Source organism: Mchenga conophoros, linkage group LG3 (genome assembly GCF_057382185.1).
Source record: "Mchenga conophoros isolate Kocher_MC1m ecotype Shallow Benthic linkage group LG3, M_conophoros_male_GT1.1, whole genome shotgun sequence".
Taxonomy (NCBI): domain Eukaryota; kingdom Metazoa; phylum Chordata; class Actinopteri; order Cichliformes; family Cichlidae; genus Mchenga; species Mchenga conophoros.
The window spans coordinates 23,053,148-23,069,308 of record NC_140528.1 but is presented as its reverse complement, the minus strand read 5'-3'; the positions used below and the strand labels follow the sequence as shown (position 1 = coordinate 23,069,308).

Below are 16,161 nucleotides of genomic sequence, written 5' to 3'. Positions count from 1 at the left end.
AGAGACGTCCAGATACATTTTGTCCTTGCTGGAGGTCATCTTGTGTTTTTTGGCCCACTGTGGCCTCACACCGAGCTCCTGCTGTTTTTTGAACACTTTAACAGCACCAGTCTTTAGCTTCCTGTTGAACACACAGTGGGGGGGTGCAGGAGGTAATAAATCAAGTTTGATTATCCTAATTTATAGCTGTCTTTATGTTAAGGATTAAAATAAAATTCACAAGAGGAAGGTGTTGGTGTGTGTGGTTGGGAAGAGAAGGGCGAAGCTAGAATGAACAGTGTTGAGTAAGTTACTTTAAAATAGTAACTTAGTTACATTACTAGTTACTTCTCTCAAAAGTAACTCAGTTACTTCAAGTTACTCGTTACTTTCAAAGTAACTAGTTACTAGGGAAAGTAACTTTGGTTTTACTCAGAATTCTCTTGTTAATGTGTTGCTTCCATAACTTTGCCAGTCTTCTAGCTTGCTTACTTGCCACAGTGCACTGTGCCACCTACCAATAGAAAGGAAAAGATAATGTGCACATTTCCACGAGAGAAATCCCACGCCTGGACCGTCATTGACTGCTGCCATGATTCTAGCCTACGTCACAGCGTCATGTGCGCCTTTTACATCAACACAAAAACTGCAGTCGTGGTGCTTTCGATTGTACTCAGAACTTGGAAATTCTGCCTTCTGAATAGGAAGATGTAGGTAACACCAGACTGCAGATGAGCTGCTTACAGGGCTGGACTGGGACAAAAAATTGGCCCGGGTATTTTAACTAGAGACCGGCCCACCATTATAGGAAAAATCTTAAAGCCTTTGAATGAAAACAAACGCTGTTGTGACAGTGATGTACACTGTTTTGATGGTATATATGCATCAATCTATCAATCGTTTGTTGTAAGATTCAGATAATTATTTTTTAAAAGCTAGACATTTTAAATGAGAATAAGAAAGAAAAGTATTTCCTTGTGCCCACCTCTCCCTGTTAATGCCCTACATGCCCCCCTGGCAACACTTTGCTAGATCCGCACCTGCACAGTTACCAGCTGTCAGCTACCTAAAAAAGGATCCTGGTGTTATTTGTCTCTCAGAAACAGTTCATAACTTCCCTTCAACTCATTCATGTCACCTAAAAGGTAAACCTGTTTCTCCATCACCTGTTCAGCTCTGATGATCCAGTAAGGACATCTCCTGGTTTCATCTTCATGTTTCCCTCTCACCACATAACCAAACCGATATCATGACCAGCAGCTTTACAGCTGTGGCTCCAGCAAACATCAGCTGATACTAGAAATTAATATTAAATAAATTCTAACAACAGCTGATCAAGCTTAAACATGCTGCTGTTGTTTAGCGCGACATCCGCTGGTTTCCTCTTTCTGGCGCAAAGTGAGCGATAAACAAACAAGAGAGCCGATCAGCTGATCATTGATCAGTTTTCATGATTGAAGTAGAAACGGGAGAGAGAGGGGGGAGAATGACAGTGTAAAGACACAGAATAAATCCAGCTTTGTGTCTTTTTCATTGTAGCTGAAGTCCGGGACAAACTGTTCCTTTTCACCTCAATAAGAAACGCGTAATATTTTCTCTGAATACCAGACGGGACGGTTGGCAACTCTAATAACTTATGAACAAAATAAAGTTCAACATCATTAACTTCATAGCACCACCCAGCTGTATAGAAACTCCGTCATGCTAGCTAGCACGCAGTACGGAAAAAGTCAGAATAACGAAAATAAACTCCACCTAAACTTGGTTCATATCTGACCCAGAGAGACTGCAGGTCATAACTTCTTACCTGAAGTTCAGGTCACACTTGGACCGGCGGCCGCCTCGGGTCTCTTTTCCTTCTGCGTCCCTTTTCCTTCATCCACCTGCTGCCCTCCACCACTTGCTAATGTTACTGAATCTGTGGAAACTCCGCGATAGCCACCACACGAAGTAACGAGTAACGACCCTATCTAAATCCCAGTAACGACTAACGTGTTCCTGATTTTGGCATAATAACTAGTTACCGTGCTCGTTACCACAATAATAACGTAGTTACTGTAACGCGTTAGTCCCAACACTGAGAATGAAGCACAAACAGAGGGAGGTGTTTGCCTCTCGCTGTAGCGCTGTGAAACACGATCTGTAGATTGCAGCTTGTGTAGGTGCTCCAAGAAAATGGGTTCATTGGCATGCAGCACTGTAGATGTGCACGTATGCACTCGCGAAAGAGAGAGGATGCTTGTGTTGCTGAGCTCGTTCTTGCACAGCGGGGAGATGTGAGGTAGGTTGGGGCTACCTCATAACTCCCCGCTGTGAGGCTGCCAGATGGGAAGAAGAGGAAACCGCCTGGTTGTCCTGAAACGCTCGTTTTCCTCTGCTCACTTTTCATCTTTACAATCTCAGCACTTGGGTGTGTATCTTCTTGCAGTGGGCCTCTCAGTTTCATTCTTATTCATAAGCTCCTCTTTGTGTTATTTAGTTTGTACCTGAAAAGTCTAATTTATGCCTGAGTACACAAGTACAAATAAAAGGAGTACCACGTACTTTAATGGGTCAGCTTGGGTCCAGACCTGAATTAGAGATAATGTTGGGCTGTTTTAGGTCTGAGCCACTAACCTGACGAAAACGCAACACAACTGCTGGTAAGTGCGTGTTGTTTAAAACAGATAGTTGGAGAGGCAGGTCAGTGCTTTTAAAGGTTTATCAGGTGTCAAATCATTTTATAGATGGGAAATGTAGGACTGTGCAAAAGTTTGAGCCACACCTTAATTCTAACATATAACTTGCTGGGTAATGGGAAACGGGTGCAACAGTTTAAATTTGAAAAGTTTACATGAAAATACAATATAAAAGGCAAAAACAGAGTTGATATAATGAGGTAATGAGCTTGAGCATCTTTATCTTCAGCACGCCCTGAACTCTCTTAGGCACATTTCTTTGGAATTCCTTTAAGTAGTCTTCAGGAATAGTTCTCTGAGCTTCTTTAAGGACATTCAGAGCTCTTCTTTCGATATCAGCTGCCGTTTTGTTCCATTCTCTGCCGAGATGATCCCACACGGCTCAGGTCAGTCCATGAATGATGGTGTTTCGATGTGTTTAGTAAGCTGCTGCCGATCAGACGCTTTCCAGATGGTATTGCATGGTGCATCAAAGTCTGGTGGTACTTTTCATAATTCCATCAATTTTGACCAAATCCAACACCCTGGCTGAAATGCAGACCCAAACTATGGCAGAGCTGTACAGTAGTTTACAGGTGGTTGTAGACATATTACCACAATTTGAACCAGAACTGTCAAATTTTGGTTCATCATTCCATCAGACCTGCTGCTACTGATTTTCAGTCCAGTTCTTGTGTAATTTGGCATCCCTCAGCCTTTTCTCCCTGTTCCCTTCCTTAATAATGGCTTCTTGACAGCCACCCTTCACTGACACCATGAGATGAGGCTTTGGTGAACACTAGATGGATCAACTGAAGGACCAAGTGCATCTTTCAGGTCCTGTGTCAGGTGTTTGCTGAATATTTTTTTGACATGACTTTCAGGTACTGTTCCTCCTCTGTAGATAGATTTTTCAGCTTGTCCCCTTTTTTTCTGTCTTCTACTTTCCCAATCCAAAGAAATTAAATAGTGTGTTTCTGTGACAGGTTGCTAGTAACAAAGTCCCTAAAGATAAAATTTAAAATTGGTTCTTTGCTAAGTTGTGTGTTTTGTATTGTATTTGACAACTTGGGTTTGTCCCCTTGAGTTAGGTTAAGTGGTTTAACCCCCCCAAAAAACAAAAATATCGCTCTGAAAGCGATCAGGTACAAAGACTGGACTGAAAATGGGTGAAAAAGCAGTTAATGTCCAAAGAAAAACTTTAAATGACCTTCAGAAAGTCTAAAGAAAGGAAGAAGAAGAACATCTGGCTCAGTACAGGCAAAATATAAAGAACTGAGGAGAGGCTCAAGACTTATTCACAGATAATCAATCAAATTAATCAAGCGTCATCTGGAAGCATCCTCCTGGCTGTAAGAGCGTCTCGTTTTTGTCTCATTAACTGTCTGGTGGCGCTCACAGTAGTCTGCTGTGACGGGGACCTCGAGGACTAATGTTACAGGGAAATCATTAGGAAAGTGCTTTGGACTGAGCTTTACTGAAATCTCAGTTTTCCCCCTGTCGGAGAGCTCCACCACCTCCACCCCTCCTCCTCCTATTCTTTCTTTTTAAACGTCAGTGCAGGTACCGTCTCCCTCCCTCCCATCCCTGTATTTTTGTTACATAGAACTTAGTGGCTGTGCTCACTGTTCAATTCAAGTTGGTTTAACGGTGTGTTCACACCGAACGCGATGGACGCGAATAAAACGCCCCAAACGCCCCTAATTTGACGCGTGTACATTCGCGTCTCAATGCGTGTCCAAGAAAAATCCATCGCGCATCAAAATTTTGACGCGCGTGACGCGCGTGAACCGGAAATGTGGGAGGAATGTGGGAGGGAGTTGTGCCAGACCTGGTTTTGCAAGATGGCAGCTATCGAGCTAGCGCTTGAAGAGAGAGTCTCCCTTCTCTATGTACTGTGGAGAGCAGAGCAGCAGCGTAAAAGACGTCCTCGCCGTACCTGGGTCCATCAGGTCCTCCAGGCGCGTGAGCAGTTTGGTGAGTTTCACCATTTGCTCCAGGAGCTGCGCCTGGATGACGGCAGATTCCAGCGATATCATCGTCTGTCACCCGGCCAGTTTGAGGACCTGCTTTCCCGTGTCGGTCCCAGAATCGCCCGCCTAGACACCAATTACAGGCGCTCAATCCCACCTGCAGAGCGCCTGTCTGTCTGCCTGAGGTTAGTAAAAGTGGTCAATACGGTAGTCCTTTATTGATACCTGTGCTAATATATGCTAAACCATCCATTTATACACTGCTAACATGGATGTGCTATGCTAACAGTGAATGCTGTCGGTGTTTACTGATGGCATAGCACATCCATGTTAGCAGTGTATCGTGTATACACTGCTAACATGGATGTGCTATAACAGTGAATGCTGTCGGCGTGTATAAACTATCGTTTATACACTGCTAACATGGATGTGCTATGCTAACAGTGAATGCTGTCGGCGTTTACTGATGGCATAGCACATCCATGTTAGCAGTGTATCGTGTATACACTGCTAACATGGATGTGCTATAACAGTGAATGCTGTCGGCGTGTATAAACTATCGTTTATACACTGCTAACATGGATGTGCTATGCTAACAGTGAATGCTCTCGGTGTTTACCGATAGCAAACTGGTACTGTTTATAATATTTCTAGTGATACTCAGATGGTCTCATCAAGTCCCGATTTAATTTAATTCGATTTATGCTGTTATCAGTGGTTGAATGATAGCATGGCTGTGGTGTCATAGGTATGGTGAGCCAGATCATCCCCCAGGTAGCGACGGCCATCTGGGACTGTCTAGTGGACGATTTCACGGCTGTGCCTTCAACTGAAGACTGGCGGTCCATCGCAGAGGGATTCCAGGAGCGCTGGAACTTCCCCCTCTGTTGTGGAGCTCTGGATGGGAAGCACGTCCAGACGAAGGCACCCCCCAACTCAGGATCCATGTTCCACAACTACAAGGGAACTTTCTCCTTTTTAAAATTTTCTTAATAAATGGATCTCTACTCCAAAATAACCTAACCTCTCTTTATTCTCTTAAGTAACTTGTCTTCACTATGTTCCTATAACCAGTGTGATGCAAAAGTTTGAGCAACCTTATTAATAGTCATTATTTTCCTGTATGAATCGGTTACAGTAAAAAATGTCAATTACATATATCATATAGGAGACACACACATTGATATACACTACATATTTATGTTATTTCTCTTTTTATGTGTTGCCAATTTATGCACCTGCTTTATTTAGTGTAAAGTTATTGCACACTTTCTGTAAATCCAGTGAACTGCATTTCACTTCTCAAATATCACTGTGTGTGTCTCCTATATGATGTATTTAACTGACAATTTAAATTGTGACAAATAACGATTTGTACAGGACAATGATGGCTATTAACAAGGTTGCCCAAACTTTTGCATCCCACTGTATCAGTATATTTTGTCATTAGTATAATATGAAATAAATTCTACTTGTGTCAAGTCGGGTGCCAATATTTGCTGTGTAGTAGAACAGAGACATTTGTCATTATAAATGTTTATTTGATAAAATATATAAATTCAGTAATAAAAAGATTCAACATAAATATATAAAATTTAACTATTTACAGAGAGACAGGAATAAAAAGGACCCAGCTTGGAGTGGAAGAGCCTCAGGGGAGAAGGAGGAGAAGAATAAGAACATTGTTTCTGCCCTGGAGAGCTGCTGCCTCATCAGAAAACTACTGATCATTAGGGTCCAATGTTTCCAAATTTAGCACAGCTGTGCTGTTGTCAAAAACTAATTTATGAATTTGGAATTTCACGAATTCTCGTGTCTGAGGCGGCATGCTCTCCAGAGCAGGAACAAGGCCGAGGAGGAAATACTCTGTTGCAGACGGGCGTGGCCTCTTTAGGGACTCCAGGATAGCCAGCTCCACCGCCGATGGACCATCCTGGGACCCTTCCCTCGACCGCCTTCGAGCTCTCCTCCTCTGTGGGCCTGTAAAAAACAGAACAAAACACCACAAAGAAATGAGAAGGCTGCTACTAGATTGTCATTTTCAAAATTGAAAAAAAACCAGGATATGAACAGATTGGTTGTAGATATTTAGTAAAGGTGATCACAAGGGAATCCAAGCAAGTAAAAAGCTATCAGTGCTTGATGTTCATACCTGTGGGTGCAGCAGCAGGAGTGGAGGGACCAGGGACTGGGGAGTCAGGAGAAGCAACAGGGGAGGACTCTGCTGCATGATAACTTGACTCTATCAAGACAATATTAAATGTTAACAGGTTGAAGACAATAGTCATAGAGAATATTATATTATTATATACTTATTATTATATACAGTGGTCTCCCATTTATTGCAGCACATGAACAGTAGTCACAGTTCTCACAAGTTGATTCTCAAAGTGCAAACCTTTGTCGATTTTAAAACGTAAAAGTATTATGCCGCGCTTTTTCTCCGTCTGCGGCGCCACTTTTGTGCGCCTTTTTTGCTCCCGGTGCAGGTGTCTATTTCCGAATGAGGGTCATAGTTATGAGTGTTTTTGTGCTGTTTTTTTCTATTTGAAGTGATGGTTATCAAAACCAAACATGATAAGTTTGGCAAGCGCAGGAGACACGACACGGAGGAGATTTGTCATTTGGGCTGCAGAATGCAATGCGCATTGTTGAAAGCTGTACGGTGCAATAAAAAAAATCAGCGAAAAGGCGAGGCAGTGACGGATGAACAGCGGGACTACTTTATACTGTTTATTAATAAACAAAATATATTCCTGTATGACAACACGCATAAATTAACTGCCTACATTAATTAATTGTAAACATACCTTCTGACTGACACTCCCCTGCTGCCTCTTCGGGCTGTCCCTGGTCCTCGGGGGAGAAGTTCTCCACGGTCCGCACCATATTTCCGCTGGTCTCCCGCGGGGTGAGGAAGGGGTCCAGAAACCCCATGACCGCGAAGAACTTCCATCTCCTCCCCGATCCTGCTGCAGACCCACTCCTCTTCTCCTTCTCTGACCTCTTCTCCTTATTATATGTGTCCCTGAGGCTCTTCCACTTTCTCCTGCAGATGTCCTCTGAATAAACGCATTATCTGGTTAGCGGAAAGGTATTTGTACAACAGTGGGAAAATCGCGGGACAGTAGGCACGCTTGCTAGCTTTTGCACGGCTTCATCGGGTCAGTCTGAAAATTAAAAAGAAGAAGGAATGAACTTACCAGGTTGCCCGATCTCCTCACTTATGTGTCTCCAAGCTAGGTCCTTTTTATTCCTGTCTCGGTAGAAATAGGAGCTGGCATCATATAGCTCGGGGTGGTTAGCCACGGCGCTGATCAGCTTTTCCTCCATACTGAATGAAGAATGAAGGGCTTTGGCTGGATCTGCCCCTTTGACCTAGGTCAGAGCCACGTCACCAGGCTCCTGATTGGTTGTCGCGGCGCGATTTGACGCTGGAGTTCAGATTTTTCCAACTCGAGCGGTAGACGCGAAACGCGCGTATGCACAAAGTGCAACACAAAAACTCACGCGCGTGGTTTTATTCGCGCGTCAAACGCGCCTGACGCGCTACACTGACGCGCGTTTCACGCGTTTTGGCGTTTTCGCGACGCAAATCTGCTTCCGAATTTTCGCGGGACCCGCAATCGCGCGTCATCGCGCCTTTCCATTGACTTTACATGTAAACCTGACGCTCTATTCGCGTCCATCGCGTTCGGTGTGAACACACCGTAAGAGAGATGGTAGTTTAAAAAACACAAAAACAAGCTGTTTTGGTAAAGCAATATATATGATTATTAAAGATAAAATATAGTGTTAATTTGTTTGAGTTCCTTCCCTCTCTCTTTACTTCTCACTCTGTTTTGAAGCATCTGCCTTCCAGCAGATGGGGGAGACTGTATTGGCAGCTGCTTTCCAGGAGGATGTAGCTCATCTGTATCACGAGGCCTGTTGGGCCATATACGTCCTAAGAGTAAGAGTAATTTCCTGCTCTCTCTTTTCCTCTCTAACTTTTCCCTGTGTGCATTAGGGCTGCCACAAACGATTATTTTGATAGTCGACTAGTCACCGATTATTTTTGCGATTAGTCGACTAATAGGATTAGGGCTGCACGATTAATCGTTAGAAAATCGCGATCTCGATTCAAACTTATTTGCGATCTCATTTCCAAATGACGATTTAAAAGAAAGAAAAAGAAAAAGACGACAACGATTGTACCGCATTTTGATCCGGGACGTACTCTGCATGAAACCAAGTGCTCACTCTTCCTGCTCAACAAATGACAAGGGCGGAGCCTTATACCACGTGATACAGAAGCTGTGCCGTGTGATGCTAATATTAGCAGGGAAAAAACAACGGTAGACTGGTGGGTAATAAGTTTTTTGCAAACGGGAGCTTTCTGTATAATATTGGTGACGCTGAGCACGTTTCCAAGGCTACCGTCTGTCGGGCAGTCAGGAATGTTACAGTTGCACTGAAACGTCTCCTGTACTCGTTTGTGGTGTTCCCCGGTCATAGACCCACAAGATTTATCAAAGAGGGATGCCACAAAATTGCAGGTAGCAGGATGACCAAAACTTAATTCATGGTGTGGTGATACTTGAACTACTACTTAAATTTTACATTTATTTTCACGGTTCCCAGGCGTGATTGGCTGTATAGATGGCACTCACATTCCAATCATTGCTCCTTCAGTAAATGAAGGAGACTATGTGAACAGGAAGTCGTTCCACAGCATTAATGTACAGGTACATAGTTCCCTGTAGCATTTCAAACTAACAAATCATTTCATTATAGTAATGGATGCTAATTTGTGTTCTCTGCACTGTGAAGATCATATGTGATGCTGCCAACATTATCACAAATGTGGAAGCCAAGTGGCCAGGCTCTGTGAGTGGTGGTGGTGGAGGACCCCCACCTGTTTTTCGGGCCTCCTCTTTTTTTCTAGTGGCCATAACGGGTCACATTTGAGCATACAGAGTAAGCAAATATGTACTTGTAATGTGCTCAGATGATTTCAATAAGTGCTTACAGAAAGAAAATTAATGTAGCCTCTAACTGCAATTGATTTACATCAGACAAAGAGACCAAGCACTATGGCTCAATTACACCTTACCTGTTTGGTATTTGGTGAGTATTGAGTTGTATTTTTGTTATTGACCAAATACTTATTTTCCACCCTGATTTACGAATAAATTCTTTACAAATCCTACCATGTGAATTCATGGATTTTTTTTTCACATTCTGTCTCTCACAGTTGAAGTGTACCTCTGGTGCAAATTACTGACCTCTGTCATCATTTTAAGTGGGGGAACTTGCACAATCGGTGGCTGACTAAATACTTTTTTGCCCCACTGTATGATCCACCGGTGGTGATATTTTGGTATTTTGTGAGTTCCTGATTTAACAAATCAGCTCTTTAATCCAGGCCTGAGAGATTGAACTTTAAAGCGCTATAAAATATTCTTACTGAAAACAGTCGCAAAGTATTTTTCTCCATGTTTATAATGAGCTTGGGAGAAATTCACTTATATGGGACACTGATCGAATGAGAAGTCCCGAGCCTAAAAGGATTGCAGCGAGTCAATCCAGTCCAAAAACAAGGAACTGTTTCCTTCAAAATGATGACGTCATCTTGCTGGTGATGGAGGCTTGAATAGGTTGCGCGTGAGACTCCATTATCAGCAATATCTGGTATGAATGTGTGTGGATGTATGCATGTGACTGGACTGTGACGGACTGACGACTAAAAGTTTAACTGACTTGATATTGAGACAAAAACGGTACCGACTTTAGGATTAGTGAATGTCCACAACAATTCACCCAGCCTGTAAAAGAAGGGTGGATGTTTTGTCTTGCTTTGTTTTGTTTTTGCAAGAACAGAAGGATGATAGAGACTAAGGGGGGAGGCTGTAGCTTCACATGAGTGTGAACTGCAGACTGAACCCTTTGGTTGCTAATTTTGAGTTACTGATGTTTGCATTAAGAAAATTGTGTTTTTAGTAGCTGTAGTTCGATTAATGTATCATATTATATGGTTGGGAATGTTAAATGCTAAAGTGAAGAAAAGGTTTGATTCCACTCATGACGGAGCAGGTTATTATTAACCATAGCAGGTCACTGTAAAGAGTCAATTAACTTTTATAGAGGTAAAAAAAACAAAAAAACAAAAACCTCCACTGAGGTCTATGAATAACAGGGGAATGATAGACTTGCCACACTCAAAATGGAGATATGTAATGATAAACACTGGTCCCCGTCTTTTGGGTGCTTTCTTGAAATAGTCAGCAATTTAAAAGTAAGATAGACACAATGTCCTCCTGAGACCCAGGGAGGAAGAAAAAAGAAAAAAGGAAAAGCATTTTCCTTTTTTCTTTTTCTTTTTTTCTTTTTCAGATAAATCAAGTGTTGGGACGGTAAAAAAAACACATTACAAAAACAAAATTGTTTTTAACTAATTTTATTTAAATTTTACAACATGTGCACTACAGTGCACAAGGGGAGTTCATTGATCACGAATGTGAAACTAACAAAATTCAAGAGCTATTTAAGAAAATTAAAAGCTCCACTGAATTTGTTGTAAGCAGGATATTAAAACTTATTTATATAACAATATAATAATAAAAATGTAGATCAGGGACCAACTTAGAAGTCACTGACACTTCACTAGCTGTAAGCCATTGGTTCAGGAACAAGTGATTGCACTGGGCTTTCTATTTCACAAAAATCTATTCATTTATGATATCTGAGGAAGTACTGTGATTTTTTTATTTGGAGACACAAAGCAACATTTGGCACTTCCCACATCTCACATATGTTTTACTGTTGCACCCAACCATTCTACAACTGAAATGCCTTGGACTGTTAACCATCTCAGGCAAGTGGAGGGAACCATATTTTGCTACACTCTCATCTGATTGGGGCCTCCTTTTCTTGATTTTTGGAGAGAACTCTTCATTACTGGTATTATTCAGGTCTTGTTCACATGTTTGTCCCTGGTTTCTCAGCCAAGAGGAGCTTGAACTCCAGATACTGGGAGTTCTTTTTGCACATTGAGATCATTGATAACTTTCAGCAAAGACGTGATCGTGTAGAAACAATCAGGTGTCATGGATTCAGCTATAAATGCGACTCTTATTTTTTACTATACTGGAAATCATTCCTGCATTTTACCCATATTTTATTTTTAACTCAAAGCAAAATTCCAGATTCTCCTACATGTTGGTTTTGGACCAGATAGGACGACAGATTTCAGGTGGCCCTGTGTTTTTCTCTATCACATCTGCCACTGCATCTCGATAATCTTTGTGTGGCTCCTCCTGGGTTCTCACCCTCTCCTATCTGGCTCACATGACTCTCATCTTCTGAAAAATCTCTGTTTGAATCTCGCTCAATTATTCTGTTAAGAATTCTCTCTGCCTTTGTCAAAGAGTTGTCTACTAGGAAAAAGTGAAATAAATATAAGTACAAAGTCCCGACGTGCACTAGAGTACACATTAATAAATTAGTCATGTTCTCTGTGAAACTAAATAAGCTTAATTCTTAAAGACCCCTCAAATTATTTACTAGATGTTTATTTTTTGAAAATTAATAAAAATCTGAGTTTAACAAAACATTTTAAATGTAAATATCAAGCTTACCTTTCTTTCTTCCTTAAAATGTGCTGGTGGGCATGCCAGCCATTTTGAAAAGGTGGGAAAACAATTGGCAAGGCCACACCCCCACACATGTGATATAATTTTAAAGGTACTGTTGTCCTCTCTAAGAAACATCAGGACTTAGAGGAGTGGCAAGTAGAGTATGAGAGCTACAAGAAAAAAACTAAATGTGTACTACAGTGTGCAAAAATGAATTACTGGGTCATCAGGGGGTTATGAGGGACATTTATAAAACTAAAAATCCCACAAACCTTGAAGTGCACTTGAAAAGCTCACACAAGAAGGTTAACCTAGCTTACCTTGAAGAGCTCATCAGGGGGAGCACCCCCCCCCCCCCCCCCCCCCTCCTTGAAGAGCTCCCCCACTTAACCAGCATCCCCAGAAAACAGCTAACCCCAGATAAGGCAGCGTGATGCGTCCCGAGACAACAGGACTGGGACATCTAAATAATTGTGTGAGTCAATCGCCTTCAAAAAGTTTATCAATTCACTTGAACCAAAATTAGGAACACCCGGTGCTGCAAGAGTTAATAGTCTCAATACCCAAGGATAAGCGGAAGAGCATGATTGATATGATGGAACTGGGATTTGGTGACACTTAATTTTTGCAAAACACAACTAAAACTATAACTGAAACTAATCAAAACTAAACTGAAATTAAGGATGTTCAGAAAATAAAAACTAGACTAAACTAGCGACTGATTGGTAAAAACTGATTACAACTGGTAAAAATTGAAAATCTGGAGTCGAAGCTAAATAAAAATAAAAACTAATGAAGATGGCAAAACGTTTAAAACCCTGGTGCAGAGATTGGCGAATCTGACCAGGAAATGTTATAAAATGGATTGTCGGAACAGCCAGCGTTAAAGTCACCTTTGACAGTCCAGACTAAGATGGCGTTGAACATCTTCAGGGCGGAAAAGGGTTGGTGTGACCAAGGTGTGGTTTGGCTTGTTGTATGTATATTTTGAGATCATATGGCTCTGGATGGACCAGTTACCAGGCCATGGAAGGAGGACAGACTCATTGACTGAGGAGAAGGAATTTTCTGGGATTGGAGATCCTCTGGGTGAGTGGTTGACTGAAAGCATGCATAAAATAAAATTTATCTGTTGTTATTGATTGGTAATAGATTGATAATTGGCCACATTTACAGCTGTATTGACTTGTTGTGGACGTAGTCGACTTCAGGTTTAAGCACTCTAATCAACAGGTTGAAAATAGTGACATTAAAGGAAGAGTATGCAGCGCCACCCTGTCAGACGCCAGTGACGGTGGAGCTCAGTGATGAATCAGGTGAGCTGCATTCATGGTTGACTCATAGCGGAGTTTCCCCTGCTGTGGTCAGTAAGGGGAGATCAGGGGGAAATAAGATTTAAAAGAGGCATTTATAAACGTTTATGTGTCAAGTGAAACGGGATAAAAGGGGGTGTTTTACTCTTATTTTGGCATCAGCTTTATTATTGTATCAGAATCATATAACTAGCATTGCATTAAACATTTATTGAAGTTTTTGACATTGTACTAACATTTGTGTTCCAGTGATTGTTATAACCGCAGGTTAATTTTCTATTTACAGGTGTCAGGATAATCATACGATCTTCTATTGCAGGTGTAACCATGATCATTTTCAGACATATTGCAGTTTGTTGCTCATTATAGAGTTGTGCTCAAGTTAATAAGGGTTAAAAGCTACAGTCAACGCGATGTTTGGCTGATCTATGGTGTGGAGTGACTTCGAGCATAGAGGGCCGCACGCGCTTACATAACATTGATATCATGTTATTCTTTGTGATTTTTATTCAATTATGTCTTTAAGCTAAGTTTTAAATAGTGGCAGTTAATTAAATGACATTCATTTAAGATTATATACTTGAGTCAGAGCATCATACGCAGATCAACTTAACAATCTGGGAAACCTTGTAGCTGCCTAACCTTTTCTTTGAATGTTCTAGCTCCGTTGATTTGACACATTGGAATGTGTCAAAAAAAGGGGGGGGGGGGGGAGTTGAGTTTTAACATCAAACAAGGATTATTTGAACATTTTTATAACTTCATTTGTGTCTTTAATAACTTAGGAATGGTAAAGCTTAAGCTAATAGCGGCCCGAGAAGTTTCCGGTCTTTTGTAGAGAATCAGTGAGAAGCATAAATCATTATTTCCATGTGTAAGCATCAATCATTGAAATGAACTGAATAGCGTTTAGAAGATTTGTTAATTTGTTTATCTTTTGTTAAAAAGAGTGGTTTCAATAAGTTTCAGACACACCTTGCAAATGTGCTTATGATGAGTTGGCACTCGGCCTTTTGAAGGTCATAAGCTTCGTTCGGCGTGATGGTCCGGACTGATAAAGTGTAGGAAATGCCTTGAGTGCAGAGGGCTAAATGCAAACATGCTTACACACACATAGGATATGATTAGAATAAGTCCCTGGGACATTCTGAATGTTTTAGACCAATTCTGAATCACTAGAAGGTCAGTAGATAACAACATTAGATTATTAGGGTTAGGAAGAGAGGTGTTTTGGTTTTCTGTCTCTTACAGAGAAAGAGACAGACACCAGACGAGGTCACAGATATGCGAGGATCCTCCGCAGCAGAGACAGACACAGTGACTGCCGAGACATCAACTGGGTCCAAGTGTCATGGCGTTTGGGCTCCAGCTAGTCACCACAAAAGGATGGATCCCATAAACACAGCAATAACCATGAAGGGGTTGGCGGAAATCCAGGAACACCAGACCAACGAAGTTCGAGAGGCTCTTGGGCAAAAAGGGGGACGCGTTCCTGATCTTTTTCTGGAGGATACACAGATCGTTGTTTGAAATCGGGGCAGAATAATCCCCTGATCTGTGCCACGACTGAAGGGTTGTCTAACCCCTGAGGTTGAAGAATGAAGAGCAGAGGATCACCCAACTGGAAGACACTGGTAGCTGCAGCAATAAAATAAAGGCTAAAAGCTCCTTGGACAGAGGTTCTAGTCTGAGTACGTCAGAAGGGTATAAGGTAGCACCAAAATAAAGCTGTGGGAGAACTGGGGAGTGTCATCTGTACCTGCTATTGTTGGAATAATAGTTTTTCTTGCATCTGAACTGCGCAAACACAGAGGTCATCTCACATATGGTTCGCCCCTCAGGGGGACAAAGGGCCTCAGGAGTGAGAAGAGATGAACCCGGCGACACTGGATTATAGGGTGTTGGTGAGCTCATTATTCTAACGAGCTCATCAGGGGGAATTGTTAGATTATAATATTATTTTATGCCATGTTATACCCCTAATTAAAGATTGTGAATTATTATGTAGTTTTAGTTTGCATCATTCTCCTGAATTAGAAGAAGATGATAACTATTGCATTTGTTAAACTGATTTGCATTACATTAGACTGCTGATTTATTGTGGATGAATGATATTGTTTTATGATGCATTATACTGCTGAGTTATAAGAAATACTGTTTGCAGAAAGTCATCACCTTATTGGTCTGATTAGAAGAGAACAGAACATACTGGAGTTTTCTGCCCCATCTCAGCAGGAGCAGATAAACGGGGAGCCAAGGTCGTAGCTTAGGCGCCGTGTGAGAGAAAGGATGTGAATGTTTAGGCTTTTATGATAAGGTGGAGGCACCAGAGGCTATAAGAGTTTGAGCAATGTGTAAAGGATACTGGCAAGTGGCTTTGGCACCAGAAGCGAGAGAGCTGACAGCCTTCAAAACTCCTTTTGGTATGTACCAATTTAAAGTCATGCCATTTGGGCTTCAAGGTGCACCAGCGACGTTCCAACGATTAATGGACCATGTACTGAGAGATGTGTCAGCATTCTCTGCAGCATATCTGGATGACGTGGTGGTGAACAGCCAGTCCTGGGAAGAGCATGTCATTCACCTACAGAAGGTGCTACACTCCATCAGAATGGCTGGACTG

The 16,161-nt window shown here is 41.7% G+C and overlaps 2 protein-coding genes across 2 annotated transcripts in view; one reads left to right on the top strand and one right to left on the bottom strand.

Annotated features, from left to right (window-relative positions):
* LOC146577727 (protein NLRC3-like) overlaps positions 1 to 16,161 on the top strand; it is a 620,451-nt gene that overhangs the window by 399,760 nt on the left and 204,530 nt on the right. The gene's annotated exons all lie outside the window — the stretch shown is intronic.
* LOC146577730 (uncharacterized) lies at positions 6,222 to 8,189 on the bottom strand. Its single transcript, XM_085268379.1, has 4 exons — positions 7,813 to 8,189; positions 7,420 to 7,671; positions 6,762 to 6,851; positions 6,222 to 6,589 (listed from the first exon to the last, which is right to left on the bottom strand). The coding sequence occupies exons 1-4, from the start codon at positions 7,940 to 7,942 to the stop codon at positions 6,330 to 6,332; spliced, it is 732 nt and encodes a 243-aa protein (XP_085124505.1). The 5' UTR covers positions 7,943 to 8,189; the 3' UTR covers positions 6,222 to 6,329.

Coding starts and splice junctions, on each gene's coding strand:
- LOC146577730 (XM_085268379.1), bottom strand. CDS start 7,942: ATGGAGGAAAAGCTGATCAGCGCCGTGGCTAACCACCCCGAGCTATAT. Junction 7,672..7,812: donor TGAGGAGATCGGGCAACCTG/GTAAGTTCATTC, acceptor GCGTTTATTCAG/AGGACATCTGCAGGAGAAAG. Junction 6,590..6,761: donor TCCTGCTGCTGCACCCACAG/GTATGAACATCA, acceptor TGTTTTTTACAG/GCCCACAGAGGAGGAGAGCT.